Source organism: Camelus dromedarius, chromosome 5 (assembly GCF_036321535.1).
Source record: "Camelus dromedarius isolate mCamDro1 chromosome 5, mCamDro1.pat, whole genome shotgun sequence".
NCBI lineage: Eukaryota > Metazoa > Chordata > Mammalia > Artiodactyla > Camelidae > Camelus > Camelus dromedarius.
Window position 1 is genome coordinate 32,265,974 of NC_087440.1, and position 25,829 is coordinate 32,291,802.

The 25,829-nt window shown below is 44.3% G+C and overlaps 3 protein-coding genes across 10 annotated transcripts; 1 reads left to right on the top strand and 2 right to left on the bottom strand.

The window, feature by feature from the left end:
* Positions 1-45: 45 nt before the first annotated feature.
* NEDD8 (NEDD8 ubiquitin like modifier) lies at positions 46-9,240 on the bottom strand. Its single transcript, XM_010995782.3, has 4 exons — positions 9,086-9,240; positions 1,279-1,326; positions 1,028-1,110; positions 46-415 (listed from the first exon to the last, which is right to left on the bottom strand). Exons 1-4 carry the CDS (start codon positions 9,101-9,103, stop codon positions 319-321), a joined length of 246 nt encoding a protein of 81 aa, XP_010994084.1. The 5' UTR covers positions 9,104-9,240; the 3' UTR covers positions 46-318.
* Positions 9,241-9,356: 116 nt separating this feature from the next.
* Positions 9,357-16,043, top strand: GMPR2 (guanosine monophosphate reductase 2). Of its 3 annotated transcripts, none has more exons than XM_010995786.3 (10): positions 9,357-9,679; positions 10,064-10,184; positions 10,330-10,449; positions 12,604-12,687; positions 12,826-12,999; positions 13,829-13,937; positions 14,030-14,136; positions 14,327-14,369; positions 15,039-15,198; positions 15,405-16,043. In XM_010995786.3, the coding sequence occupies exons 2-10, from the start codon at positions 10,098-10,100 to the stop codon at positions 15,592-15,594; spliced, it is 1,074 nt and encodes a 357-aa protein (XP_010994088.1). In that variant the 5' UTR covers positions 9,357-9,679; positions 10,064-10,097; the 3' UTR covers positions 15,595-16,043. The 3 variants fall into 3 exon arrangements, with proteins under 3 accessions (XP_010994088.1, XP_010994089.1, XP_031309349.1); XM_010995787.3 differs by having other exon boundaries at positions 13,856-13,937; XM_031453489.2 differs by lacking the exons at positions 9,357-9,679; positions 10,064-10,184; positions 10,330-10,449 and adding an exon at positions 10,978-11,081 and having other exon boundaries at positions 13,856-13,937.
* TINF2 (TERF1 interacting nuclear factor 2) lies at positions 13,351-19,226 on the bottom strand. Of its 6 annotated transcripts, none has more exons than XR_010380916.1 (10): positions 18,688-19,226; positions 18,441-18,545; positions 18,227-18,328; positions 18,040-18,147; positions 17,848-17,944; positions 17,221-17,683; positions 17,067-17,134; positions 16,868-16,959; positions 16,402-16,554; positions 13,351-14,402 (listed from the first exon to the last, which is right to left on the bottom strand). XR_010380916.1 is itself a non-coding variant. In XM_031453485.2 (9 exons), exons 1-9 carry the CDS (start codon positions 18,877-18,879, stop codon positions 14,316-14,318), a joined length of 1,314 nt encoding a protein of 437 aa, XP_031309345.1. In that variant the 5' UTR covers positions 18,880-19,226; the 3' UTR covers positions 13,351-14,315. The 6 variants fall into 6 exon arrangements, 4 of the variants coding, with proteins under 4 accessions (XP_031309345.1, XP_064341923.1, XP_010994085.1 ...); XR_010380915.1 differs by having other exon boundaries at positions 14,950-16,737; XM_031453485.2 differs by lacking the exon at positions 16,402-16,554.
* Positions 19,227-25,829: the final 6,603 nt, after the last annotated feature.

Sequence of the window (25,829 nt, forward strand, 5' to 3'; positions counted from 1 at the left end):
TGGGTCCATTTTGATTTCAGTCACATTTGTACAATGGAAGAAAGATTCCAGGGAGCCAGGAAATATTTTATTGACAACCAGGGACATAGCCATAAGAGAGGGAAGCACACAGGACTGCAAACTAAAACCCAACAGCCAGCAAGGGCCCTTTGGGCTAGGAACACTGCATCCTGGGGTCCTCACAGTCTCCCACCAACAGACACACACGACTGGGCATCCAGGAGAGGGGGCAGTGGCTCTGGTGTCCCACAGAGTGCGAGGATATATGATGCCTCATTATGAGCGACAGGGTACGGAGGTAAAATGGAGGGGGGTCCATCACTGCCTAAGACCACCTCCTCCTCTCAGAGCCAATACCAGGTGGAGGACTGAACCACCTAGTATCTTGTAATCAGCTGCTGTCTTTTCATCGTTCCTGCAGGAAGAGGCAAAAAAAAAAAAAAAAAAAAAAAAAAAGCATTAGAAATATCATCTACAGTAGGGTTCTTAACCTGGGTTTCATGGATCTCTCTGGGGATTTATGAACTCAGATGAGAAAAAAAAAATTACACTTTTACTTTTTACTAACGCCTAGCTGAAATTTGGTATTTCTTTCAATTTTGAACACAAGCAAAAACCTGCACTGGTGTTAGCAATATGGGTAACCTGTTAACAACAGAAATTAGGTATTTTAATATCATATCACAATTATTTGTAGGCATCCTGAGAATATTTCGGAAGTATAGTTGTTATACCCACCATTGGATCTCAATGTATTAATGAAGAAGCACATAGATTATTATATCACAGATTTCCTTTTTTAGTAGTTTGATAACTCTATTTCAATATAATTTGTTTCTTTTGTAATTCTATGCATTTTAGTTTATGTCTGCAAAAATCTTATTCTGAGAAGGGGCTCCTAAGCGTCCTCAAATCGCCAAAGGGTCTGAGGTAACAAAAAAGAGGCAGGCCTGCTCCACCTCCAGCATCTACATCCTCGTTGGCAGCACATAAGATTGTCATGCCCTTATTCCCATTCCAAACTCACATCTGTTTACCACTGTAGATAAGCCGCTGCTGCTGTGGCGGGATTCCCTCTTTCTCCTCCACGCGCTCCTTGATTCGCTCCACCTTTAGAGGTACAAGGAGTCAGGGGCTGCTAAGTGGGTAGGACCGTGGAAATGGAAAGAACAAGAACTGTGCAGATGGCATGAGAGCTAAAGGTCTAAGTTCATCAGCACATCCAAACAAATGTTCACGTAGGGAGACAGGCATGGAGAGGTACTGGGCGTACATTACCTTGTCTGTGGGTTCAATGTCAATCTCAATCTCCTTGCCAGTCAGCGTCTGAAACGGCAAGGGTTTCATGAGTCCTATGGCCCGATACACAATTTCTCTCCTAGGTAAAACATCCTGGCCTAGTCTCTGGGGATCCACTATCTTCTGAGAAATGCACATTCTCAGCAAAGCTGATCTGAGGTGTCAGAAGTGACCATACCCAGTTTCAGACATTTTTAGCTTGTGGACAACTTTGATAAGGCAAGATTCTGTGAACCACGTGACCTTCTTAATCTCACAGGTCATTTACCTCCATCCCACTAGAATCTATGAGAATACTGTAATGCTTTTGAATAAGACAGTAATGAGAGTTGTCCTGAGGAAACTATTCCTTTAGGTGAGAAGGACCTTGCTTTATGTACCAATGCTAGAAATTAACATTCAGATAATTCAAAGAATTCTCAAGGACACTAGAGATCACCTCTGACCAGCTTTTTAAGTAATGTTAAAATTCAACATTCTATTCTCCCATATCTTCTCCAGACTTCTACCTAAATCCTAAATTGCAGCTCTGGTCTTCCTGACTTCTTCCATAGGCTAAGAGCTGCTGATATCCAAACACAATACTTACACTCATGTTGTGCTTCATCCAATCTAATCTCCCATCCATCTTTGCTCCTAAAAGCTCCATCCACACAGTCTGCAGTTATCCAGACCACAAATGCATGGTGCTTCTGCTCTTTTTCCTGTTGTCATGCCCTCCTTCACTCTTTCTCAAACCTTCAAGAGACCCTTTAAGATTGACGACTTGTCCCCAGTGCACTTTAATACCTATTACAGCTAGTTGTTTAAGTGTCAAACTCTCCAACTTACACTCCAACTTCCTTAAGGACAGAGACTGTTCATCTCCCTAATCTAAACACAAAGCACAGCGTTTGACATATAAGTAGTCAATAAATATCTGTGGAAGGGCTAACGACACCAGTGATCATGTTATGATCACAGCCAACATTGCCTGAACACTTCCCAAGAGTCCGAAACTATGCAGTGTCTTACACGCGTCAATCCATTTAATCCTGCGAGTATTTATGAGCTATGTGCTACTATCACCACTCACAGATGAGGAAAATGGGGCTTGGACAGGTTAAAAAGCATACCAATGAAGTCAAAAGGAGAGTATGGGTCCAAACACAGACTCTCTGGCCCCAGAACCTGAGGTTTTATTTAGCATTCTCCTCAGTATTGCCCGAGTCTGGCTGATCTTGTAATGAGACCCAATATCATTGGACCCAATACATCTTAGGAGTACGTGTCCATGGAAGACTCACAAAATAATATTTGGTTTCTACTTATGCTATTTACAAAGACCAGCATGAAGAAAAGTAGGACCTAATTTCTCACCACGAAACTGGTTCAGTACTAAGGATATTTAAAAAAAAATGCATGAGTAATTCCTATAGATTAATCTGTTTGGATGCAAAAGAATGAATTACAACAGTGATTCTCAAGCTTCCATCCCAACCCAAGCTGGTCTGTGTGAAAATTTTCAATAGTCTGTGGTAAAATGAGAAAAACGACAACAGCAGTGAGATTTTCATGAAACTATATTCAGGCGTGAAAATGTCCTTTTATGAAATGACAGTGACAATATATGGTATTTTTTTAAGGCTCTTAACTGACAAAATGAAAAGTATGCAATTCCATGTTGTCCACAAATTATTTCACCTTATTGTTCTTAATACTTTAAAAGCAAAGGTTCTATAACTAGACAATTCTATTTTTAGGTAACTAAGCTGGAGGAAAACTTAAAATTTGAGCAAATATACAAAGAGGAACATGTGAGGTTTACTGCAGCACCTTTCCTAAAAGCAAAACATTAGAAATAGCCTAACGCCTATTAATAAAAACCTATTAAACTATGGTATATCCATAGAATGACCTATTTATTATGCAACAGTTTATACACTAACATGGAAAGATCTAAAGAATGTATGAATATGTACAATTTTCTGTATGTAGATACCCACATGCATACAAGTATAGAAGAAAGGGTTAAAAGTACACTAATCTCCTAAAACTGTGATTATCCTTGAGAGAGGAAGTAACTGAGGGGAGGGTTTATCAAAGCTAACTCTCTATTTAAATTTCTAGTAAAAATATATTCCTTTATCACATGAATATTTGCAAATATTGCTTCTAATTTAATAATAAAAATTTAAAAAGAGCACCGAAGACTCTAAGAGAAGGCCTAGAACTGCTCTCATAAGAGTCAGATGCTTGGACCCTAGGACGCTGAAAAAAAATTACTGGTCTATAAAATCTAAAACTCTAGGACTGGCCCTTTGTTTCTGAAACTGCCTGTAGAAACCCACGTATGTATCCAGAGAGCGATCCGGCATATCCCAGCAACAACACCTCTGGGAAAACAATTCTATGTCCAAAAATATACCTATGAATGGTCACTGCAGCCTTTTGAAACTGAACAACTAGAAACACAATCTAAATATCAAACAATTCAGGGTTAAATAAATTATGGTACAAACACACAGGGAAAACCACAATCCTCAAATAATGTTTAGAATAACAGTATAATTCCAACTTTGTAAACAAAACAAAAAGCAACACACCCATGTATTTATATGCTTTCAAGAAAGTTTGAAAGGACATAGACATCAGTGCTTTTACCTTGAGTTCTGAGGTTATAGGTGATTTAATTATTTTCTTTGTGCTTTTCTGTATTTTCCACTAATACCATGAATATATTGAAATGAGAAAAAAAAAATTTAAACAATGTCCTTGACGAGAGTAAAAGGAAACAACTCTGTAAAGCAGCACTGACCATTAGCGACAGGCACTTAATGAAAGCCACACATAAAATACTACACAGTCTAATAGCCACATTTTTAAAAGGTAAAATTAATTTTAATATTCTTAAAACCAATATAGTCATTATCACTTCAACATGTAACCAATATAAAAATTAATATATTCTACATTCTTTTTTTCTAACCAAATCTTCAAAATCTTGTGTGTATTTCATACAGTGCATCTCAATTCAGCTGTCAGGTTTTCATCTGAAATACTTGATCTGTATTTAAATTTCAGAATTTACAGTTGAGAAAGTAGATTTACATTTCCAACTTGTTCCAAACAAGTTAAAAAGTTTCCCAATAACTGAATAAAGTTTCAGTTCTTAGATTTAACTTAGTTAGAATTAAATACAGATAAGATAAATAACTGAAATAAAATTTCAATTCCTCAGCCTCACTTGCCTCATTTCAAGTGCTTGATAGCTCATGTGGGCTAATGGCCACCGTACTGGACGCCGCTCAAGCATTCCAGCTAATAAATGAAGCAACACTAAAATTAGAATACCCTCAGTTCTGTAACCTCCAAAGAGGGGGAAATAACGGATCTAGGCCATGATTAACATCACAGAAGGCAAAACGACCTGACAGAAGTACATATCATGACACAGCTTATGAATTATTCTCACTCATGAACAGACATAAAAGACTAATCAAGCCTCTAGATCTTATGAACAACTGACAGGAAATACAGAGGAAAGAGGAATATATTAAAAGACAACATGGGGATATAATCATTAAAATCCAAACTACAGGAAACTATAATGGACTAACAACCTAGATTATTCAACATGAGAAAAAGGGGGTAATGGGGAATTACAGATTTAAAAAGGCCTAAAATACTTATCAACCAACTGCAATGTATGGATCCTAGCTGGAAATTTCAATTGTAAAACACAAATGAGACAACAATAGTGAGAAACCACTGTTAATTTTTTAGGTGTAATAATTGTAGTTACATTAGAAAAAGAAGTTCTTTTTTAGAGATAAATACTAAACTATGTACAAATAACATACGCTATGCCATCTGGGATTTGTTTCTTAAAACATCAGGTAAGGAAAGTTGGCGAGTATAAATAGAAAAAGACTGGCCATAAGATGTAGTTCTTTCAACTAGGGGGTGCATTATTCCTTCTCTCTGCTGTTGTATATGTTTATTAAATTAAATTTGTTTTAAAATAAGTGAACAGTTTTCAAAGATATGCTTTATAGTCAATTTTAAAAGATCATGTCACACTGGGTTTCTTCCCTCAAACCTGGTCATTGTGACCCGGGGGTACATTCAAAGCTACTCTACGAAGAACCTAAGCGCAACATTCCGCTTTAGCCACGGGAAGGGATATAAAAGAATTTAAGTGATCCAGTCTTTGCCAAAAATCTTTTTCAAGTGAAGATTTGCAACCAGGAGACGATACATACAATTAATAGAAAAAAACAATATACAAGGAAATGCCACACTGAATATTATTGTCCAAATACAAGGTGCAATGATAAAGTACTGCAGTGAGGGAACATCAACAGTGATTAATTTAAACCTGAATGAGATAACTTTCCATACCCACTATAATAGCTAAAATAAAAATGGGTGCAGAGCAGCTGGAATGCTCACACAACTGCAGGTGGGAATGTAAAATGGTACAACCTTTTGGAGAACTGTTTGGCAGTTTCTTTTAAAGTTACATATATCTACCATGTGACCCAGTAATTCCATTCCTAGGTATTTATCCAAAGGAAATGAAAACATAAGCCCACAAAAAGACAGTGATCACAGAACATTGTGGCTATTCATAATAGCCAGAAATTGGGAACAACCCAAATGTCCATCAATATGAGAATGGATAAACAAATATAAGTATGTGATACAGTCATCTAATGCAATGTTACTAGGTAATGAGAAGGAATTACAGATGCAACAACAGACATAATGCTGAGTGAAAGAAGCCAGACCGAGAAATTATATATTCTATAATTCCATTTTTATGAAATTCTAAAACTAACCTATGGAACTGTCAAAGGGTAGGGGTGAAAATGTTCTAGATCCTGTGGTTACATGGGTGTATACTGTTATTAAAGACTCCTTGAACTAAACCTTTAAGAATTTTATGTTTTATTTTGTTTAAAAAAGCATGAATGAGAAAACTGGGGCTTAGATGGTAAACACAGTTGCCCCAAGTAATTTGCTAAGAGGATATCAATGCAGGATCTGAGGTTAGGGAGTAATACGATGAAAAAGAACTTTAAAGAAGACATGTACACTCTGATTTTGTATACCATGTCTTGGTGTAGCCTCAAAACTCTAGGAGGGTAGGGTGGAAAGAAGACCTTGTTGCAGGTATCCCAGAGAAATAAAGACATAAGTCAATGAGACCCCAGACAAGAATAAGGGTAACTGGAATGGAAAGAAAATCAAGCATAATGAGGTATCAGTATTAGAAGAAAAATTAGGTTCTATACGAGAACAACGACTCTATAAAGAACTGGGTTCCAGATACCTGGTAGACTGATGTGATCAATATATGAGATGAGCTTTGGGAAGAGGGCTTAAGATAGAAGATGATGTATTTAATTTTAGAAAGAGAGAGAGAGATGAGGTATCAAGAGAAGATTTGAATCAGGAGAGTGCCAACTAAAGAATGTCACTTCCCATCTGGTTCTACAAGAATTAAGTCATTAGCTACTGCAGTCACTGACCTTCAACCCAGCCTGAAGGAGCTCAGGGTGGAGCTGATGAATGAGGCACTCTGTGCTCTGGGAAAATTGGCAGAACAGGCCTTAAATAGTTAGATATTTTTAGGAAAAAATTTTATAAACCCAAATTCTTGTATCTTCCCATACTCAGAAAAGCACTAAAACCATTAACTAAGATGTCTGTTCCTCTTGACTAGCAGGAACCTTCTACTGAGATATGTGCTTGATTGATATGCTGACCTCCCCCACTTACCTCTTTGGAGTAGTTCCTCAAAGCTATGTAGAGGCTGTCTCCTAAGCTATAGTTCTCAGTAAGTTCCCAAATAAAATTGAATTCACACCTCTCATGTTGTTGTGTTTTTTCTTTAGTTGACAAGGGATTTAGTCACAAAGGACTGCAGAAGGAGATAGGGAACAAGCCAGCTACACGGAGAATAACATTTGAAGAATGAATAATTCACAAAGAAACCCTGCTAAAAAAAAAAATCAATTGTTAAGTAATTCACAGCCAGCTAATTGCTTTCAAGAGTATTGAACATACAGAAAAAGAAAGATGGACTGAGAAACCCATTTGAAAACGGAAAGAGAAGTGTTTTGGGCAAGGAGACTGACAGTTTTAGACAAGTACTAAATAAAAATGGATTCAAAGAAAGTAGAACCTTGCTACTCAAAGTGTAGTCTCCAGATAAGCAAGATCAGCATCACTTAGGAGCATGTTAGAAATGCAGAATCTCAGGTTCCAACCCAGACCACTGAATTAGAATCAGCATTTTAACAAGATCCCTAGGTGATTCTTACCCATGCCTAAGTTGAGAAGCCAACTAGAACACAGGTATTTTCTTAAACTGCAGGTCTCAACCCATCAGTGGGTTATGAAATCAACTAGGAATAGAATTCAAAATACCAGAACATAACACAGTTATTTTGTGTTTGTACAGGATCATGAGGTAAAAATTTTTTGTGTAGGTTAAGATTTTTTAAAATGTTTACAAAACACTGAACACAAGTATAGTAATAACCCCTTCTTTAGACTAAGAGGATATGAGAACCCATATGTATCTAAAAGATAAAAGCATTCATCTGCTAAGATTTCTCAGACTTCTTGGACAGTGACCCACATTGAGAAATACATATGAACTAATAACATATACATGTATGTAATACACATAAAAACAAAAATAAAAATTTCACAAAACAGTACCCTTACCCAGAAGTATATCCTGATATTTATATTTTATCTTTCTTTTTTTGTTGTTGTTGCTTCTGACCCATTGACTTATTAAACTGATTTTACAGTAAGTGATCTTTTATAGTCACTACTCAAAATTCGAAAACAATGACCTTTAACATGCTGCTTGATCTTTCCTTAGCTAAGAAGTAGCTCAGAAGGACTGAAGAGGTTAACAGCTATTATACATGGTAAATACACTAAAGAGCTGATGAAATAACAATAGACTTAATTAGCAGTAAAAAAAAAAAAAAAGTACACTCATGTTGCACTGCATCAACTGTTAGTTTTTCTCTCTCTGTCTGAAGGTACAAAGGAGGAAACAGCAGATAGGACTAATATGGGTTGGGAACTGGTGAAGAACCAGGGGAGTTGGGATGGAGATGAAGGAAACTTCACTGCTAGTATCAAGTACCAGGGCACTGATAACTAACCTGCCTCAGTCAAGGAAGTGAGGCTGGTCCAGGATGATGGCTCAGAAAGTCAGGTGCTGACTGAACACACTCCCAGCTTTGGTTTCCTGAAGGCCGGCTGAGATACTACGCCTTGGCGACAACTAGCAAAAGCTCACAGTCTAGTCCCTGAGAAGCCCCCAGTTCCCTAGGCTAATGTTTTTGCGCCGTGCTCGCAGTAGCCTACGTTAGAGGCTGGGAGAAGCAGGTAACCTGGGCATGAAGGATGGAGAACAGGGCTTATTCTAAGAATCCGAAAGAGGAGGTCAAGCTGCTGCTAGGCCTTCTTTATGACCGCGAGGGTTCGAGTACAGCGAGACCCCGGACAAAGGCGGCCTCCTTCTGGGTCATGCCACGGTCCTAGAGTGAAAGCAGGAACAGCAGAGACCCCGGGGTCGTTTAGCTGGGCCAGCCCCCAGCTCTCAAAGCCCTCTCGGGCCCCCCTACTTCCCATCACCCCTCGCGCGGAGCCCCGAGGCTGTCAGCCCCCTCCAGGTTCGGGAAAGGCGTGGTTTCCCTTCCCCGCTTCTCCCTTAAGGCACAGCGGCCAGCCTAGTACCACTGCGTCTTGGCAAGGCTGGAGGTGCTCCCACCTTCACTTTAATTAGCATCTTCTTCCCAGTTTGGGGCTGCACACAGATAAATTGCTGCTTCTACCGCTGCGGTCGCCGATGCCGCTCCCCAGCACTCCGCCTATGAGTCACTTCTGCTTCCGGGTCACTGTCTGGCTCCACCTCCTTCCCCGCGCCCCTCTTCTTTTCTCTGGGTTCCCGAAAGGCGTTTCGTTTCGCTGACGTCGTAAAAAAAGGGGGAAAAAAAGGAGGAGGAGGAGGTCCGTTTAATTACAGCAGAGTTGATGCCTCTGCGATTCCGAGAGTCCCTAGCGAGCCGGGGCTAGTGGAACGAACTACTTCTCCCATCATGCCAGGGGGCAGCTCCGCGCATCCCACCCTGGGAGTTGTAGTCTCCTGCCCCTAGGATCCAATGGCATCCTCAGTGTGTGAACTCTGTTACCCAGAAGGCCTCGCAAGACCGCCACCGAAGCTGGAATTCCTCGGTTAATCGTTCTCTCCTGCAATTAGCGGAACCTGTTAGCGTGGCCCACAAGGCTCGGCGGGTCTCCGCGAGGCTAGCTGGTAAGTAAGAGGAGCTTCGGTCAACTGCCACCTGGACTACGGCGACAGGAAGTGAGTACCCCTATCCCGGAAGCTGGTTATGGGACCCCACCATTCCTTCCCGTTCTCAAATCTGCCTCTTACCCCCAAACTGCCCTTTGCAGGGGCGGGAAAACAAGAGTAATGGGGTAACGAATGCATCTTTTTAGGGTCACTCAGGATCCCATCCCAATTCTTCTTCCCAACAAATAGTACCTAGGATGGAGACACCAAGAGTAACTGAAACTACGGGACGGGTCCGAGGTGACCGTTTTGAGAGACGTGCCTCGGCCGATGAATGCCCCAATCTTCCGCAACTTAAGCAAGGGATGAGCCCTGCCGCCAGTCCAAACGTGGTATTAAGGCCAAAGGAGAGATTGATTCAGCTACCCTTTCCTGGCTTTTTCTACTTTCCAGCCCTCAGATTCGTTGCTACCCCAAGGTCCCTGCCATGCCTCACATCGACAATGACGTCAAACTGGACTTCAAGGATGTCCTGTTGAGGCCCAAACGCAGTACCCTTAAGTCTCGAAGTGAGGTGAGCCTGCTTCCTTAGTTGCTCTTTCTTGATCCCAAGCTCCTGGTGGGCCAGTTCTGGGAAAATTCCTGGCTCTTGCCCTCCCCTCCTACAATACTTGTTTTTTGGGTGAATGAAATACTCAGTTTCCTGTTCATATCTGCAGGTGGATCTCACAAGATCCTTTTCATTTCGGAATTCAAAGCAGATGTACACTGGGATCCCTATCATTGCCGCCAATATGGATACAGTGGGCACCTTTGAGATGGCCAAGGTTCTCTGTAAGGTAGGACTTCCCTCATGTCATTTCCTCAGTGGTGTCCAGTTTTGATGGCTGACTGCAGAGGTATGTGCATCCCCACCCCCACCCCAGGTCAACCCTGGCAGTCAACAGGCAGGATGCTCCGATTAACTGTTTTCTGCAGTACTAAAACCCCTTTACCTAATAATGTCAAAAGGCCATCTGAGTTAGTGAGATTCAAAGCTAAGTTTTGCCCTCATTTTTCAAATATATGTACAAAGCTTTCCCTTTTCTCCTGTCCAGCAGTAATATATCCTGCCAACTTTTCCCACCACCCAGGTCACCCTCTCCAAATCACATGCATCCCTCTTTATACCATTGTTAGGATACTAAGTATTCACTGTTTTAATCCAGAAACTAAATACAGTTTGAGCCGTCAAAACTTCCTAACTAGAAGATCCTGGAGAGAAGCAGCTTATTTTCTTTCATGCTTTTTTTTTTTTTTTTTTTTTTTTTTTAATAAAATCTTCCTCTTCTTTAAGTCCTAGGTCCCTGGGAGGTTCAGGTATGTGCCCCAAATGGAATGTGTGTTTCTTAAATACAGGTTATTGTTCACTTTCAGAATGGAAGATACTGCTCCTGTAAGGTTACCTACCTCTGTATTTGTAGCTGAGAAGGTAGATAGTTACTTTGGGCATCCTGAGAACTTATACACTCTTCTGGTTAATCCATGTAGCCCTGATTGACGGAGTCTGCTGCTAATTGTGGCTCTGTTTGTCTTCCGGACTGCATCTCCCTTTCTCTATTTTTGATTGCTGTAAGTCTGTGGAATGTCTGCTGTCATTTTTCTAAGGTTTATAGTTATGCAGCTGTAGTACTGTGTTTCTCCTGCCGTCTACCAACTGCCTAGGAATCCTGTTGTTGCCCATTGCCCACCTGGCCTGTCCAGTAAAAGAATGGTGAATCTGACTTCATTGTTAACAGATGCCCTGTAATATACGGACCTTGCTGGGACTGTCTTGATGCTTTATGTTTAGACTGGCTTTTCATTACTGCTGATGAGTGCTGAAGAAATCCGATTTTAGAGATAGAGCCAAGTCTCACAGTAATAATTAAAAGGTTGGATGCCAACAAGGATCTTTTTCTAGATCTCTAGCTTGGTGTGTAATTGGATATGCTTATCATGCCACCCTGTGCCAGTATATCTGCAAGGTCTGCTGACCTCCTAGAGTGATTCTTCTTTGTCTATCAGCATGCTGATGGCAGAGTGTGGCTGAGAAAGCAGAATTCAGTACTGGCTTTAGCAAGGTAGTGTTGGTGATGACCTCTGAGTACAGCATTTGCACTTCCTTACTGCTGGCTGATACGTGATTCCCTTGGATTTCTCATTAGTTCCAAGATTTGTGCTGTCGCAGTCAACTGCTGTCTCTTGTCCGTTTGCATGTCTGTACTTTTAAAGCACAAACGCCAGCATTCACAGCGGCCTTTGAATGCCTTTCTCAAATGGGATGTTGCCTATAATTTGCTGAGCTAGGGAGTACAAGTCTGGTGAGTCATGATATCCTTGAACTTGGCTGACTGAAATAGACGGAATGAGATAGACTTTTCAGGTTGGTCCTGTCTCAAGAAAATGTGTCTTTTACTCCAGTGGAGATGGGAGAAAGGGTAGCACCTTATTGGCTCTGTTAATCTTAAGGCCTTACCCTGTGTGATTTTGTGAGCATTTAGACTCACTGAATTACTGCTGGTAAATGGATCAGAAGAAACCAAAAATAGGTTAGTTCAGTACTAGGTTACCATAGGAGGAGGGGCCAAGACCTTGCAGGCAGACACTGGCTCCTTCCAGCCTTTTCACGGTTCTTTCTTGTCTACTGTCTGTCCCACTGTACCAACGGCTTGTCCTTGTCACCTTTTAAGTCAGAAGCACTGTACGTGCTGGCAGGTAAAATCCAATCCAGATTACTTAGTACTTTGGTGGGAGTGTTTGACAAGTACTAGCTTACAGTAAAAAGTCCTGCTGGGTTTGTAGAGAGAATAGTGGTTAAACTGAAATCCCAGCTCAACCACTGACTTCTTCAAGTTGCTCTTTCCAGACTTCAGTCCTTTCATCCCTCAGGTAGAATAGTATAACGGTGTATTTCTGGAAAAAGAGACTCTGACAATGTTCTCTCCTTTTTAATGGCTCTTTCTTCTCCCCAGTTCTCCCTCTTCACTGCTGTCCATAAACACTACAGCCTCGAGCAGTGGAAAGAGTTTGCTAGCCAGAATCCTGACTGTCTTGAGGTAACACTGATCCCTTCCTTATCCCAGTCTTCCAGGAATCTTTGCTCAGCTTCCTGGGGACCAACCCTTACTCCCCACCCCCATTGGCTACTTAGCCAGGTCACTTCTGACATGCCGATGGTCCTGTTTCTCTCACAGCATCTGGCTGCCAGCTCAGGCACAGGCTCTTCAGACTTTGAGCAGCTGGAACAGATCCTGGAAGCTATTCCCCAGGTGAAATACATATGCCTGGACGTGGCCAATGGCTATTCCGAACACTTTGTTGAATTTGTAAAGGATGTGCGGAAGCGCTTCCCTGAACACACCATCATGGTACGTTTCTGTTACCTGGAGTTGGTCCATCCCTCTCCTTCCTCCACTCTTTCTTGCCAATTCATGTTGTTACATCAGTACATGTCTTCTCTGCTATATTACTATTTTCCTAGTCCACTTAATTCCTATCACTGGGTAGTCATCCATGGTTCCATACTTTAAATATTTATTGACCAGTGCAGTTTTCTCTGACCCCTGAGACATCCAGCACTTTCTAAATCCAGTGCCTGACATCATTCACCAATCCACAATGGAACATTTATGCATTGCACATACCTCTGGTACACAGATACCTGCCCACAGAAATGGACAGGTACTACAGTCATATTAAATGGGTTGCATGAAATGATGTTTGTTTGTTTGTTTGTTTGTTTATTTATTTATTTATTTGCTTTTACAAGCTTAGGGGAGTGATGCCAAGGCCTCATTCTCTTCACAGCATTTAGGGGGTCTCTGTTCTGCCCATCAACAGCAAATATAACTGTGTAGATGGTATTCATTCAGCCTTCATTACCATGTCTTTCCCCTTTCCCTGAAGCCAGAGGTTTCATGACATAACAGTTTAAGCACAGGATGTGTCTGGGTCTTCTGGCAGGGACGGGGAGAGAAATCTACTGTAAATCAGATGTGAGCTCAGTCCAGCTGAACCCCAGATTTACCCTAGTACGACAGTGACACTGGCCACTCACCCCCTTACCTCAGCTTGGGAAGCAGAGTCCTTTGAAGTGGGTTGTCTAAAAGCCCTCAGAGGGCCCAGGAGAGGGAAGCCAGGTACCTTTCTTTGTAATAATGTTGGAAGCACACCACCTCCTCTGTTTATGACCCTAAGAACACTGTTTTGATGGTGCTGTCCCAGGCGGGAAACGTGGTAACAGGAGAGATGGTGGAAGAGTTGATCCTCTCCGGGGCTGACATCATCAAGGTGGGGATTGGACCAGGTAAGCTGGTTCATTGGGGACCACTGGCTACCCCCTTCAGTGGCAAACACCTGTGGAGAACGTCCTTCTCATCCTTGTCATGTTCTTCTCAGGCTCTGTGTGTACCACCCGGAAGAAGACTGGAGTGGGGTATCCACAGCTGAGTGCAGTGATGGAGTGTGCAGATGCTGCTCACGGCCTCAAAGGCCATATCATTTCTGTAAGGCCCCACGGCAGGGTGCAGGGTATGAGGCTGCCAAACAGCTGGGTTTTCTGCCAGGTCCAGAGGCTCTGGTAGAGGTGAATCAGGATTCCTGGGTTCCTGTCAGCTTTGAGGTGGGCCACTGGGACATTGTTTAGAGAGCTTGGGAAATCCACGCTCTCTCTTCATAGTGCTCCTTACTTTGCAGGATGGAGGCTGCAGCTGTCCCGGGGATGTGGCCAAGGCTTTCGGTAAGGACGTCGGGAGGGCATGGAAGGAGGATCCTGTAGAAGAGGACAAGTCACCTCTGAGGGTCTGGGATCAGGCTAGGAAAGGCCAAGAAAGCTGTTCAGATTCTTTTATGACTAGTGACTCAGAAGCCTGTGGTGTCACCTGGGGCAAGCGCAGGGAAATCCCAAGACTCTGATACAGACTCTCCAAGTGTGGGCCAGGACCATCCACACCGTCCTTATACTGCTGGGTGATGCAGATGCCTGAGCCCCACCTAGGCCCACAGAAACTGGCTCCGGGAGGGGGCTGCACATCTGCACTTCCACAGCTTCCTAGGTGATCTTTGCTCACACTAAAGCTGGAGATCTTTGCTCTTGGGACACTTGAAGTGAGCCTCTGGGCACGGTACAAAAAGAGGTGACAAAACAATGGTGAAAGCAGCAAAAAGGAGAGCAGAAGCCAGGCAGGGCATCTCCAGAGGCTCTTTCTAAATTCTTGGAAAAGTCAGGCCCATTGAGGAATAGAGGCTTGGGCAGAGCGGGCCTGTACACTGGGTTGTGGGTCAGCTAGGGAAACAGGAAGGTGCAGGAATCATCATGCCTGAGAATTTGGTGTAAGCTGCTTTGCAGGGTGAGCATGTGGGCACAGGAGCCAGGTTCATCTCTCTCCCCTCTGGTTGGTGCCGGCAGGGGCAGGGGCTGACTTCGTGATGCTGGGTGGCATGCTGGCTGGGCACACTGAGTCAGGTGGCGAGCTCATCGAGAGAGATGGCAAGAAGTACAAGCTCTTCTATGGAATGAGTTCTGAAATGGCCATGAAGAAGTATGCTGGGGGCGTGGCTGAGTACAGGTAGGTGTGGAGGCCAGAAGCTGAGGGTTCCTGGAAAGCGTGACTTTCCAAGTAGGGTGGGGACAGAAGTCATGGCTGCTGAAAGATGGATGGTACAGGTCTCAGAAGAAAAGTAGTGAACTGGGCTAAATGCTAGAGACTGGGGAAGAGTCATTGGGCTTAAGGAATCCAGAAGGGAAAGGTAAGAAAGCTTTTCCTCCTCAAAGGGCCTCAGAGGGAAAGACAGTGGAGGTGCCCTTTAAAGGGGAGGTGGAACATACCATTCGAGACATTCTTGGAGGCATCCGCTCCACATGTACCTACGTGGGAGCAGCTAAGCTGAAGGAGCTGAGCCGGAGAACTACCTTCATCCGTGTCACCCAGCAGGTGAATCCGATCTTCAGTGACGAGAGCTAGACCCCAGCAGTTCTGCCCTCCCAGGGCGCCAGCACCCCACCACAGGGCTGCCAAGTGGGCCCCTGCCCCATCCCGGCTTCTATGGCTATTACTCAGTCACTTCATATCCTCTCTCTCCCGAGGGCTCCGGCAATAATTCTGTAATTCTGTCTGCACACGCAAAATGCCCAGGGCACTCCCTGGGGAGGAAGCAAGGAAGGCAGGCTGGGAAAAATGAAGTAAGGTAATCAAATGGGAATCTGGGGACCCAGCATCCTGAAGATTATTAAAAGGAAAAGATGCTAATTCATACGTAATTGTTGTTTGGCCCTGGTCTGAAAGAGGTAGGCTTTTGGAATCATGTTTTGTTAATCAGATTTTATTAAACAGGATCTTTGAATAGCTACCAAGCTCAGAAGTGTTTACATATTTAAAATACCTCAATAAAGCGAGATCCCAATGACTATAAAGAGATTCTGGAGTTTTTTGCTCAAGGCTTGCATCTGGCTGCTGCTCCATGGCAAGTGGAGGAGTTGGCATTGACCCAGTGGAGTCAAGGACAGTGAGGACTTTCCCCATGAAATATCTCCATCCTGTGCCACCACCTCCAGGTACCCTGGCAGCATGAGAATTCCCAAAGTGTATTCTGGCATCAGGACACACGTCATATTTTCAGAATAGCAAAAGGAAATTTCTCTTCCAGACTCTCAGTCCTGGTAACCCTTTTGGGCATGTCAGAACGACACTTTCGAAAGGAAGGAAATGGCAAAAAGATTCTTCCAGCCCTGGAGAGGCCGGTTCTGTTCCTAAGCAATGACCTACACTCACCTTACAGAAGCCTCTGGTCCCCTCCTTCACACCAGGACAGTGTTTTAACAAATCCAAGATTTAATTATCAAGCATTACAAAATAATTTTAGCAGTGTGGTCAGGCAGCCCAAGCCTGGGCTTCCACTTGATTCCTCCTGAACTGCGTGCAGAGCTGAGGAGGAAGGAAGACAGGCAGAATGCCACGGGCGCTCCAGTCCTATCACAGGAGCCCAGAACTGTCTACGTGGTCACAGAAAGGGACAGATATGGCATTGGGGCCAGAAGGAGGCAAGTATTCACAGAAGGTGGGGATCAGGGTGTCAAACTTTGTCTTCTGATAGTTTCCCAAAGAATCCTGCAGAGAAGTGAGCAGGGAGAACTTAGCATCATTGAAACATGCCCTGGGCCCTTGTATTCTGGAGCATGTGCATTTCTGTCTTGTTTTGCTCATCCGCTTCCCCAGTTTCCCATTCCTTCCTACTTACCCTTCCTTCCCTTTGGCCATTTTCTTCCTCATCGGAGTCCAAAACCAAGTCCCCTATGGTAATGTCAGAGTTGCACAGAGATGGAGGACACACTGCAGGGAGGAAACCAGAGTCCAAGCACTCCTCTAGGTGAACACAGACCCTCAGGAGTCCCCAAGAGAGGAGGCTGTCTGACCCAGTCCTGACTCAGGATACCTACCTGGCTTCCTGGCCCTAGGTGGCGATAACGACAACCTCAGAGGGTCTATGGGGCAATCCAAGCAGTTCCTGCGGTGGGAGCAAGCAAAGACAGGGTGAAAGGAGAGCAGGCAGGGCACGTGCTGCTAGTAGCGAGAAGCAGCTCTTCTACTCACTCCTTTTGCTCCGAGGCAGACAAATCAACTGGGTTCTCCTTCAGCTCCCTTCCCCCCAGGGTCTTGGATGGACTCTTAGACTTTGCAGCGGAGGCTGCTCTTGTGCCCACAGCCCCTGCTGGATGTGCTGTGTGTGTCCCATGTTCTTCCCTGTTCTCAGGCTTAGACAGGACCTGGGCTGGTGAACCCAGATTCCTAAAGGGGAACAACATGACGGTGGGGCGCTCCTTACGGCCTCTGCTAGTGGATGCCCACCGGGACTGGACTCTTCGCCGGCCGAGAGGGGCCAGATTGAACTGGTGGCCAGTCACAGTTTCCGGCTGCTTCCTTGAGGCTGGTCCCTGAGGAAGGTGTAGGCTAGGTCTGGCTTTTGGCAGATGATCCTGGCATGCTGGTCTTTGTTGCTGAGGAGGACTCTGCTCCCTGGGCCCTGTCATGTTCCTTGAATCAGGAGCAGAGCGCTCTGAAAAAGAAACCAAAGCTCCTTATGAAGGTAGTAACACATCAACTCAGTCTGCTTTCTTGTGCCTCAGGCCCATGTAACCCTTCCAAATGGGCTGTTTCAAAAGGTGTCAGGCTAAATACTCCACCCCCCAAATTCCTAGCTCTCCTAGACAGTCCTGGTACCTGGAAGTGGCCACCCCATGTCCACACCATACTGGCTCAGGGCAAAAGAAGAAGTGATGGAAACTCCAGGCTGCATCCAACTCAGCACATCCTGAAGCTGTGGACAGGGACAAAGGCGTGAAGACCACGGTTTTTGATACATGCCGCCCCCTACCCCAATTCTGCCCTTATGTGTGTTTTGTCCTCAGAAACCTGCTGTGCCTGCAGTGTTGGCAGTGCTTTTTCCAGCTGACACAAGTATTCAAAAAACAGCTTTTCCATGGCAGCCAGAAAGGGTTCCCCATACTCTTGTTCAAGTTCCTGCAAGAGGGAAAGAAACAGGTCAGAAGAGGACTAGCGAAAACAGCTACACCATAGCTTCCAAGCCAGCCAGTCTCACCTGTAGCTTCAAAGCCAAATCAATGGGGGCTTCTGCAAGCTGCTCCACCTGCTGACAAAAGGTTTTCTGGGCCTCTGAGATCTTCTTCAGATCCTGCTTCGTCTGTTGAGGGTAAGGAAGGCAAAGAAGTTCAGGGAACCAGGATCCAGTGACCGGAGCAATTCTGTTGCACCAAATGTTAACCGAGGTAGGGCTTGTTCCAGGGACTACTCACAGCTTTGGGGTCCCGCACTACAGGTCCAGACTCCGGGAAGTGGTGATGCAGGGCATTCAGAACCTGGGCCCAAGGCCGGCCCTGCAGGACCAGATCCACCACCAGCTGTGAAGGATACTGAGCTCAGAATCCCCATGTCGGGGCAAGCTGCCCTTTTCCAACGACTCCCACGCCCAAGCGGTCGGTCCAGGACTGGTCCTCGCATCCCGCCCCTTTCCCCTCTACCAGGTCCTACTGACTCCAGTACCTTGGCCTTTAGGCCCATACACAGACGTTCATGGTGCCGGTAGCGAACCAAACCAGGAGCAGCAGCACGCAGGGATCGCAGAAACTCCAACACTCGCGGAAAATGCTCCACGCAGCGTCCGCGCACGACTTGCCAGCTGGCAGCGGCTACGAACCGCAGAGCTGCGGGACCGGCCTCCGGAGGCGTGGCCATGGCCGGCGGGCTCAACCCCAAGGGCCGTCCCTTTGGGTTCCTACCTCCACCCAGAGGCCTCCCGACTCCTCCTAGGGGCGGGGCTTTCGGTGGCCCTCAGTGGCTCCGCTATTTCTGTCTGCGCTGGATACTTCGCGACCCGACTCTGCGCCCTCCCATAGGCCGCCAGAATTCTAGGGGTTTTCTCCACCTCGGGCTGGAGGCTGAATGGAGAAGACGGACAGCTCCACTGGCACCAGGCCGCTCTGCCTTAGTGCCGCCGCTGTCTCGAAGCCGAAGGGTACCTTACTTCCAGCCCTGCGACCAGTTTCCCTACTCCGGAAAAGGCTGGGAGTGGAGAACCAATGGGCCTCCAGACAGGGGAAGCGTGACGTCGCGTCACAAGGCCACGCCCCGGCAGATCCGGCGCCGCTGCTGCCCCGCCCTCCCTGCCCTGCGCTTCCGACGGCTCCTGGGCGGCGGAGACCCTCGGCCGCTGGCTGTCTCCGCGGCCTGCGGAAAAGTCACGTCCTTCTCATACTTTACCGTCTGGGTCATAAAGCGAAGTTCATGCCACTCCCCTCTCTGTCGTCTTCACCCTCAAATAACGGTTTCTTAAATCCCAACTCCCAAACCAGGCGGCGCGCCGCTTCCAGTAAGGATTCAACTGTTTCTTTTACAAAACAGGAGAGGGCGCTCGCCTTTAAAAAATTTAAAAAGTCTGGAAAGATACATCAGATTGTTAATCTGGTTTTCTCTGCATGGTGATACTGTGGGTAATTTTTTGTGCTCTTACGTGTTTATCTTTTAAAAAATCATGTAGTTCTTAAATGAATAAAAAGAGTTCCTTTTTCGAATTTCCGTTGACTGCTTACTCCAGTCAGCCTCCTAATGTAATTGACTGTTTCACTTGTCACCCTTCCCGGTGTCTCCCATTTCCATTGCCAAATACAGAACCTGACACACTGTATATTTTCTGTTGATTGAATTATCTACTCTGACTACCTTACAGAGCTTTAGTGAAACTACCCTTTCCTTGGGCCATTCCTTTTCTTAGAGAGAATGGCTCCTGTCTCCACCCAAGATCCGCCTTCTGAGGTGATTCATACATTCAACTGCCCAGGGAACATCTAGTTGGAGGTCCCAAAGTACCCAAATCGGACATGGATGGAAATCTAGTTATCTTCCCTTTTTATATTACCTTTATTTATTCTTTCCCTAAAGTTCTACCTTTACGTAGATCTGAGTTTCTGACCTATGTCATCCTTCTTTCTGAAGAATTTCTTTTCACATATCTTGCAAGTTATCTCTCCTGGTGACATATTCCCTCAATTTTTGTTTGTCTGAGAAAATACTACTCCTTTTGAAAGATAATTTTGCTGGATATAGAAGTCTAGGGTGGTAGACTTTTTTCCCTCAACACATCAAACATTTCACTGCACTTTCTTCTTGCATGGTTTCTGAAGAGAAATCCAGTAATTCTTATCCTTGCTCCTCTGTAGGTAAGATGTCCCCTCTCCCACCCCACTGCCCCCAGGCTCTGTTCAAGATTTTCTCTTGCTTTTTGATTTTCTGTTAATCTTTCTTAATTGTGAAGACAGAAATGAGAACTTTCAAGCTTCTTACATGCTAAACTGAAAATTGGAAGCTATTTTTCATTTTTAATTCTCTTTCTCCTGGGCTCTGTGTTTCTGTGCTTGGCACCTTTCTTCTGTGACCGTGAGTCAGAAACCCAGATCACTGCCGGTAACTGTCCTCCCGCCTTTCCAAATCTAATTCCTCACCAAGTCTAATCAATTCTACTTCCTATAGAACCTTCAAACCTACCCCCTTTTTATCATTCTCACTGCATCTATCCTATTTCAGTTTCCCTGTCTCTCACATTGAGAAAACTCTAGTTTCCCCACCTCCAGCCCAACTCTTAATTTCTTTTCCATATTGCCTTCATCATAAGCAAATATGAAATGCAAAACTGATCATATCATCCCTAACTGAAAGTTCCTTCTTACTTTCAAAAGAAAGCCCAAACTCCAAAATATGGCCGAAGGATTTCTAATGATCTGGCTAAGTTTACCTCTTCATCCACATTCCATGCCACTTTGCACTTACCATGCACCTCTGTGGCCATCCTCTTCAAACTCCTTGCATTTTCCAAATACACTGTGTTGTCTCATACTTCGTGCCTTGTGCATTCCTCGGTCCTTCTTGCCTCTTGGACTAGACTTTCTTTTATCTTTTGTGGCTCATCTAGTAACCACCTCCATGAAGCCCCTTATGGTTCTCTTCTCAGGCCCCATAGCATCCTGTCCATCTTTTTATTGACACCATTGTCAGGCAGAATGTATCTTGTTTTTTTTTTTTAATACTTTAAAAAGTTTTAATTTAATTTATTTCCCTTAACAGAGGCCCTGGGGATTGAACCCAGGACCTTGTGAATGCCAAGCACACACTCTACCACTGAGCTACACCACCTACCCCCAGAATATATCTTGTAATGTTGTTATTAGGATTAAATGAATTAGTAAATATAAAGCACTTGGAACAGTGCCTGGCTCCTAGTAAATACTACGTATACATCTACTGTATTTTCAATGTGTACATGTCTGTCACTCGCACTGGGTGGAAGCCCCTGGAGGGAAGGGCTTACTTCTTTCTCATACGTATTATGCTACTGGTGCCTAATGCAGCTTCTGGTTCATGTGTTCATGGCTAACGTGAACAGCTCCTTTGTTAGTCCTCTGTGTCCTGCCCCAGGAGCCCTTGGAAGCCTTCTTCAGCTCAAAGTTTCAATAAGACTAGTGGTTGGAACTTAGAACATCATGCACTCCTGGCTACTCCTTATTGTTGCTTTTGTTTTGTTTTTCTTTTTTGAGGATTTCAAGCGTTTTTGAGCTCTGATACATACAGGGGACTGGGGCAGAATGAACAAGTGTGAAGCAAGTTACAAAGTTGTTAGAAATCTTAAGCTCTCACGTTGTCTCCTGGGAGTTCAATAAAAAGAGGTACTGTTGCGCTATTGCTCAGCCTTTCTGGAAACTAATTTAACAAAATGCATCAGCCACCTTAAACATGCTCAGTCCCCTTTACAGAATAATTCTCTCTCAGGGGGGTTATCGTAAGGAAATAATTTAAAATGAGCACAAAGATTTACATGCTTGTACAAGGATATTTATCACAGCTCTATTTAGAGTAGCAAAACATTGGGAAGACATATTTCCGGGAGTGAGAGTTTAATCAAATAAATCATGTCATTTGTTCACTTTTATTAAAAATACAGTACAACAAACAGAGTTTGCTCCGTAAGTTCAAAGAACAATTATAAGTTACATCTTGTAATTGTTGCTTTTAAATTTGTAAGTAGCAAACAATTCTTGGGCAGCTCGGTGCCGGGCCCTGTTCTAGGTCCTGGGTCACAGGTGTGAACAAGACAGATAAGGTCTCAGCTCTTATGGAGGTTATATTTTAGAGAAAATAGAGTTTAATTTAAAAAAAAAAACCACTCTGGTTTTAAACGATTAGCGCTAGATGGGATATGAAATAAAATAGGTTGATATGCTAAACAGACTGGAGGCAACAGAGTAATCAGACTGATGGACAGGGAAGAGCTCTGTCGGGAGGTGACATTTGAGCTGAGACCAGCCATTCCACCTGGGGGAAGAGTGCTCCTCCAGAAGGAAGAGCAGATACCAAGTCTTAGGTAGAAGGTTGGTGGGTTTGAGAAGCAGAAGGACTGTGGGGCCGAGGCAGCAGGGCCAGGGGCACGTGGTAGAGTGAGATTGGAGAGGGCTGCAGGGCCAGACAGATGAAGGTAGGACTTTGGATTGTTCCAAGGGTGATGGGAAAGCATTGGAAATGTAGCCATAGCATAAGCTGCTCCATCTTGAGCAGCACAGATTTTAAAACTTACATGTATTTTCCTTCCCTGCTACCTCTGGCATGTCTTAGAACTATTTGGACAATGACTAACTGACCAGGAGAGAATTAGTCTTGCTTGCTTAAGAATTCCAGGGACTCAACTTGAGGTAGGAGCAGATGGACCCTGGAGGAGAAGATTAACTGCGCATAAAGCAATCAATATGATGCTGATCAGACCACTGCATGACCATTTTTCGATATGATTATAGGAGCTGACTGTGCTGTTCTGCATGTAGCCCCTACCTGTACACCCGCGAAGCTTTCCTTCAAAACTTTTGTCCCCTAACTGGCAGCTTGGAGATGGCTTGGGGATATTAGTCCATCTTCCCAGGTTGTTGGCCTCCTGAGTAAAGCAGCCTTTCCTTCCCCACCAACACTTGTCTCTTGAGTATTGGCTTTTCAGGTGGTGAATGGCTGACTTTGGGTTCGGTTTTGGTCTCATCCGGTTACACAAGATTTTAAGCAGGAGAGTACCAGGATTTCATTTAGAGTTTAGAAAGCTCACTGGCTGTGTAAAAATTAGATTATTCAGTAATGAGAGTGGAAACACACCAGGAGGCTATGGCTGTTCTGCAGGGAGGGAGCACTGTGACAGTGTCAAGTGGAGAGGATGACAGATTCAGATATATTTCGGACGAAGAACTGATAACAATTGCTGATGGAGTGAATATTCGAGGGGAGGAAAAGGAGGAATCAAGGGTGACTTGTAGGTTTTTGGCTGGAACAACTGGGCCATTATAGTAACAATGAGATGGGAAAAACTCAGGAGGATGAATTTAGGGGTAGAATTCAGAGCTCTGTGGGGCTGCTTTCAGTCTGAGATAAAATATAGCCCTATTTTAATCCATTTCTAGGCTGCTCAATGATTTTTGGACAGCTTACTTAGCTCCTTTCCCCAGTTTCTGTATCTGTAGAGGGGGCATTACAGCACACTCTACCTTAGGAGGTTGTTTGAAGATGACAGGCATTATTATATATAAATAGATTAGTGCCAAATTCTTCCTCACTCAGAAAATATTTAGTAAGCATTTCTATGCACTAAATTGTGAACATATACCAGAGACCAAAACAGACAAAATTCACTGCTCTTGTGGGGGAAGGGAGACACCATAAATCAATGTAGTGTTAAAATATTTAATATGTTGAATGTGGCTAAGTGTTATGGAGAAAAATGAAACAGGAAAAAGTGGTCATGAAGAGAGAAGTGGGCTGCAGTTTTAAATAGGATGGCCATACTACTCAGCCGCTAAAAAGAATGAAATAATGCTATTTGCAATAACATGGATGGGCCTAGAGATTATCATACTAAGTGAAGTCAGTCAGGCAGAGAAAGACAATTATCATATGACATCACTAATATGTGGAATCTAAAAAAAAATGATACAAGTGAATTTTTTTTACAAAACAGAAAGACTCACAGACATAGAAAACAAACTTACGGTGACCAAAGGGGAAAGACGGAGGAGGGATAAATTAGGAGCTTGGGGTTAGCAGATACACACCACTATATGTAAAACAGATAAACAACAAGGTCTTACTGTATAGCACAGGGAGCTACATTCAATATCTTGTTAAAATCTATTACGAAAAAGAATATGAAAAAGAATATATTTTATATGTATGACTGAATCACTGTGCTGTACACCAGAAATTAACACAACATTGTAAATCAACTAGACTTCAATAAAATAACACGGCTGGAAAAGGTCCCATTAAGACAGTGATATTCGAGGATAAATCTCAAAGGAGGGGAGAGTGCCAACCATGTGGCTATCAGAAGAAGGGGGAGCCAGGCAGGGAAAATGGCAAGTCCAAAGGCCCTGAGGTGGAGGCTTCAAGAAACAAGAAGAGGGGGGAGGGTATAGCTCAGTGGTAGAGTGCATGCTTAGCATGTGTGAAGTCCTGTTTCAATCCCCAGTACCTCCATAAAGAAATAAATAAACAAGAAAACCTAACTATCTCCCCCCTGAAGCAAACAAAGTGCAAAAGAAACAAGAAGAAAGGTGAAGCAGCAGTGGCTGTTTTTCTGCGAGAGGAGAGGAGCCGCTGGGAGGAGGGTAGGGGGTGGTGAGCAGATTGGTGACATGATCTGACTGACATTTAAAAACATTCCTCTGGCTGCCAAGTTGAGAATAGACAGGGCAGGGAGGCTAGTGAGGAGACTGGGGCTTCAATCCAAGTGGGGGAGGATGGTACCTTGGACTAGGATGGGGCAGTACTGGTAGAGAAGATTTGATAATAAATGGTACATGGAATTCAATATACAGAATGTTAGATGGTAACACGTGCTAAGGAGAAAAATAATGAATAAGGGGGCATAGGAAACATGGAAGGTGTTGCAATTTTAAAATGGGATGGTAGAGAAGCCTAAAGGTGATGGCACTTAAGCTAAGACTTGAAGGAGCTAAGGGAGCCGCATGGGGAAAAACTCCTCAGGCGAGGGCAGCCTTGCAGAGATGCTGGAGCAGGAGTGTGCCTGGCACTGTCCAGCTAGGAAGGGGCCAGTGAGCTTGTAAGGATTTTGACTTAGGAGGAAGCCAGTGGCAAGTTTGGAGCAGAGGGCTGACACGATCTGGTCCACCTGCTCATCTGACTCACATGTGAAGAACAGGGTATCAAAGGGCAAGAGCGGAAGTGGCGAAATGACTAGGAAGTGGGTGCCACGGTCCAGCTGAGAAATGAAGGCAGCTCTGGCAGCCTGGCAGCCCTAGGGGTGATAAGGAGTGGTCAGACTCTGGACACGGAGGAATGGGAGACAGAACCATCGAGATTTGCTGACAGATTGCACGTGGGATGTGAGAGAAAGAAAGAAGTCAAGGATGACTCCAGGAGTTTGGAAAGAAACTGAAAAGATGGAATTGCCATTTACTGATGTAAAGGAGGCTGCAGGAGGAGGTGCCGGCGGGAGGACAGTGTGACTTGCACGTGCTACACCTTGGGTGTCTAGGAGACATCCCACAGAGATATTAAGAAGGCAGTAAAGATACAACTTTGAGGTTCAAGAAAAACCTACAATTTTGGGAATGAAGGATCCTTAAAACCACAAGACTGGCAGA

Bases quoted from the DNA above. Each gene is read 5' to 3' on its own strand.
- NEDD8 (XM_010995782.3), bottom strand. The intron at 1,111-1,278 runs GTAATGTACGCC...GTACCTCTAAAG, and splicing joins ACATTGAACCCACAGACAAG to GTGGAGCGAATCAAGGAGCG. The intron at 416-1,027 runs GTGAGTTTGGAA...CTCTTCCTGCAG, and splicing joins ATCTACAGTGGTAAACAGAT to GAACGATGAAAAGACAGCAG.
- GMPR2 (XM_010995786.3), top strand. From the start codon at position 10,098: ATGCCTCACATCGACAATGACGTCAAACTGGACTTCAAGGATGTCCTG. The intron at 10,185-10,329 runs GTGAGCCTGCTT...TCATATCTGCAG, and splicing joins CCCTTAAGTCTCGAAGTGAG to GTGGATCTCACAAGATCCTT. The intron at 13,000-13,828 runs GTACGTTTCTGT...TATGACCCTAAG, and splicing joins TCCCTGAACACACCATCATG to AACACTGTTTTGATGGTGCT.
- TINF2 (XM_010995783.3), bottom strand. From the start codon at position 18,879: ATGGCCACGCCTCCGGAGGCCGGTCCCGCAGCTCTGCGGTTCGTAGCC. The intron at 17,945-18,039 runs GTTTCTGAGGAC...CCCTGTCCACAG, and splicing joins CAACACTGCAGGCACAGCAG to CTTCAGGATGTGCTGAGTTG. The intron at 17,135-17,220 runs GTGAGTAGAAGA...CTCCCACCGCAG, and splicing joins TCTGCCTCGGAGCAAAAGGA to GAACTGCTTGGATTGCCCCA.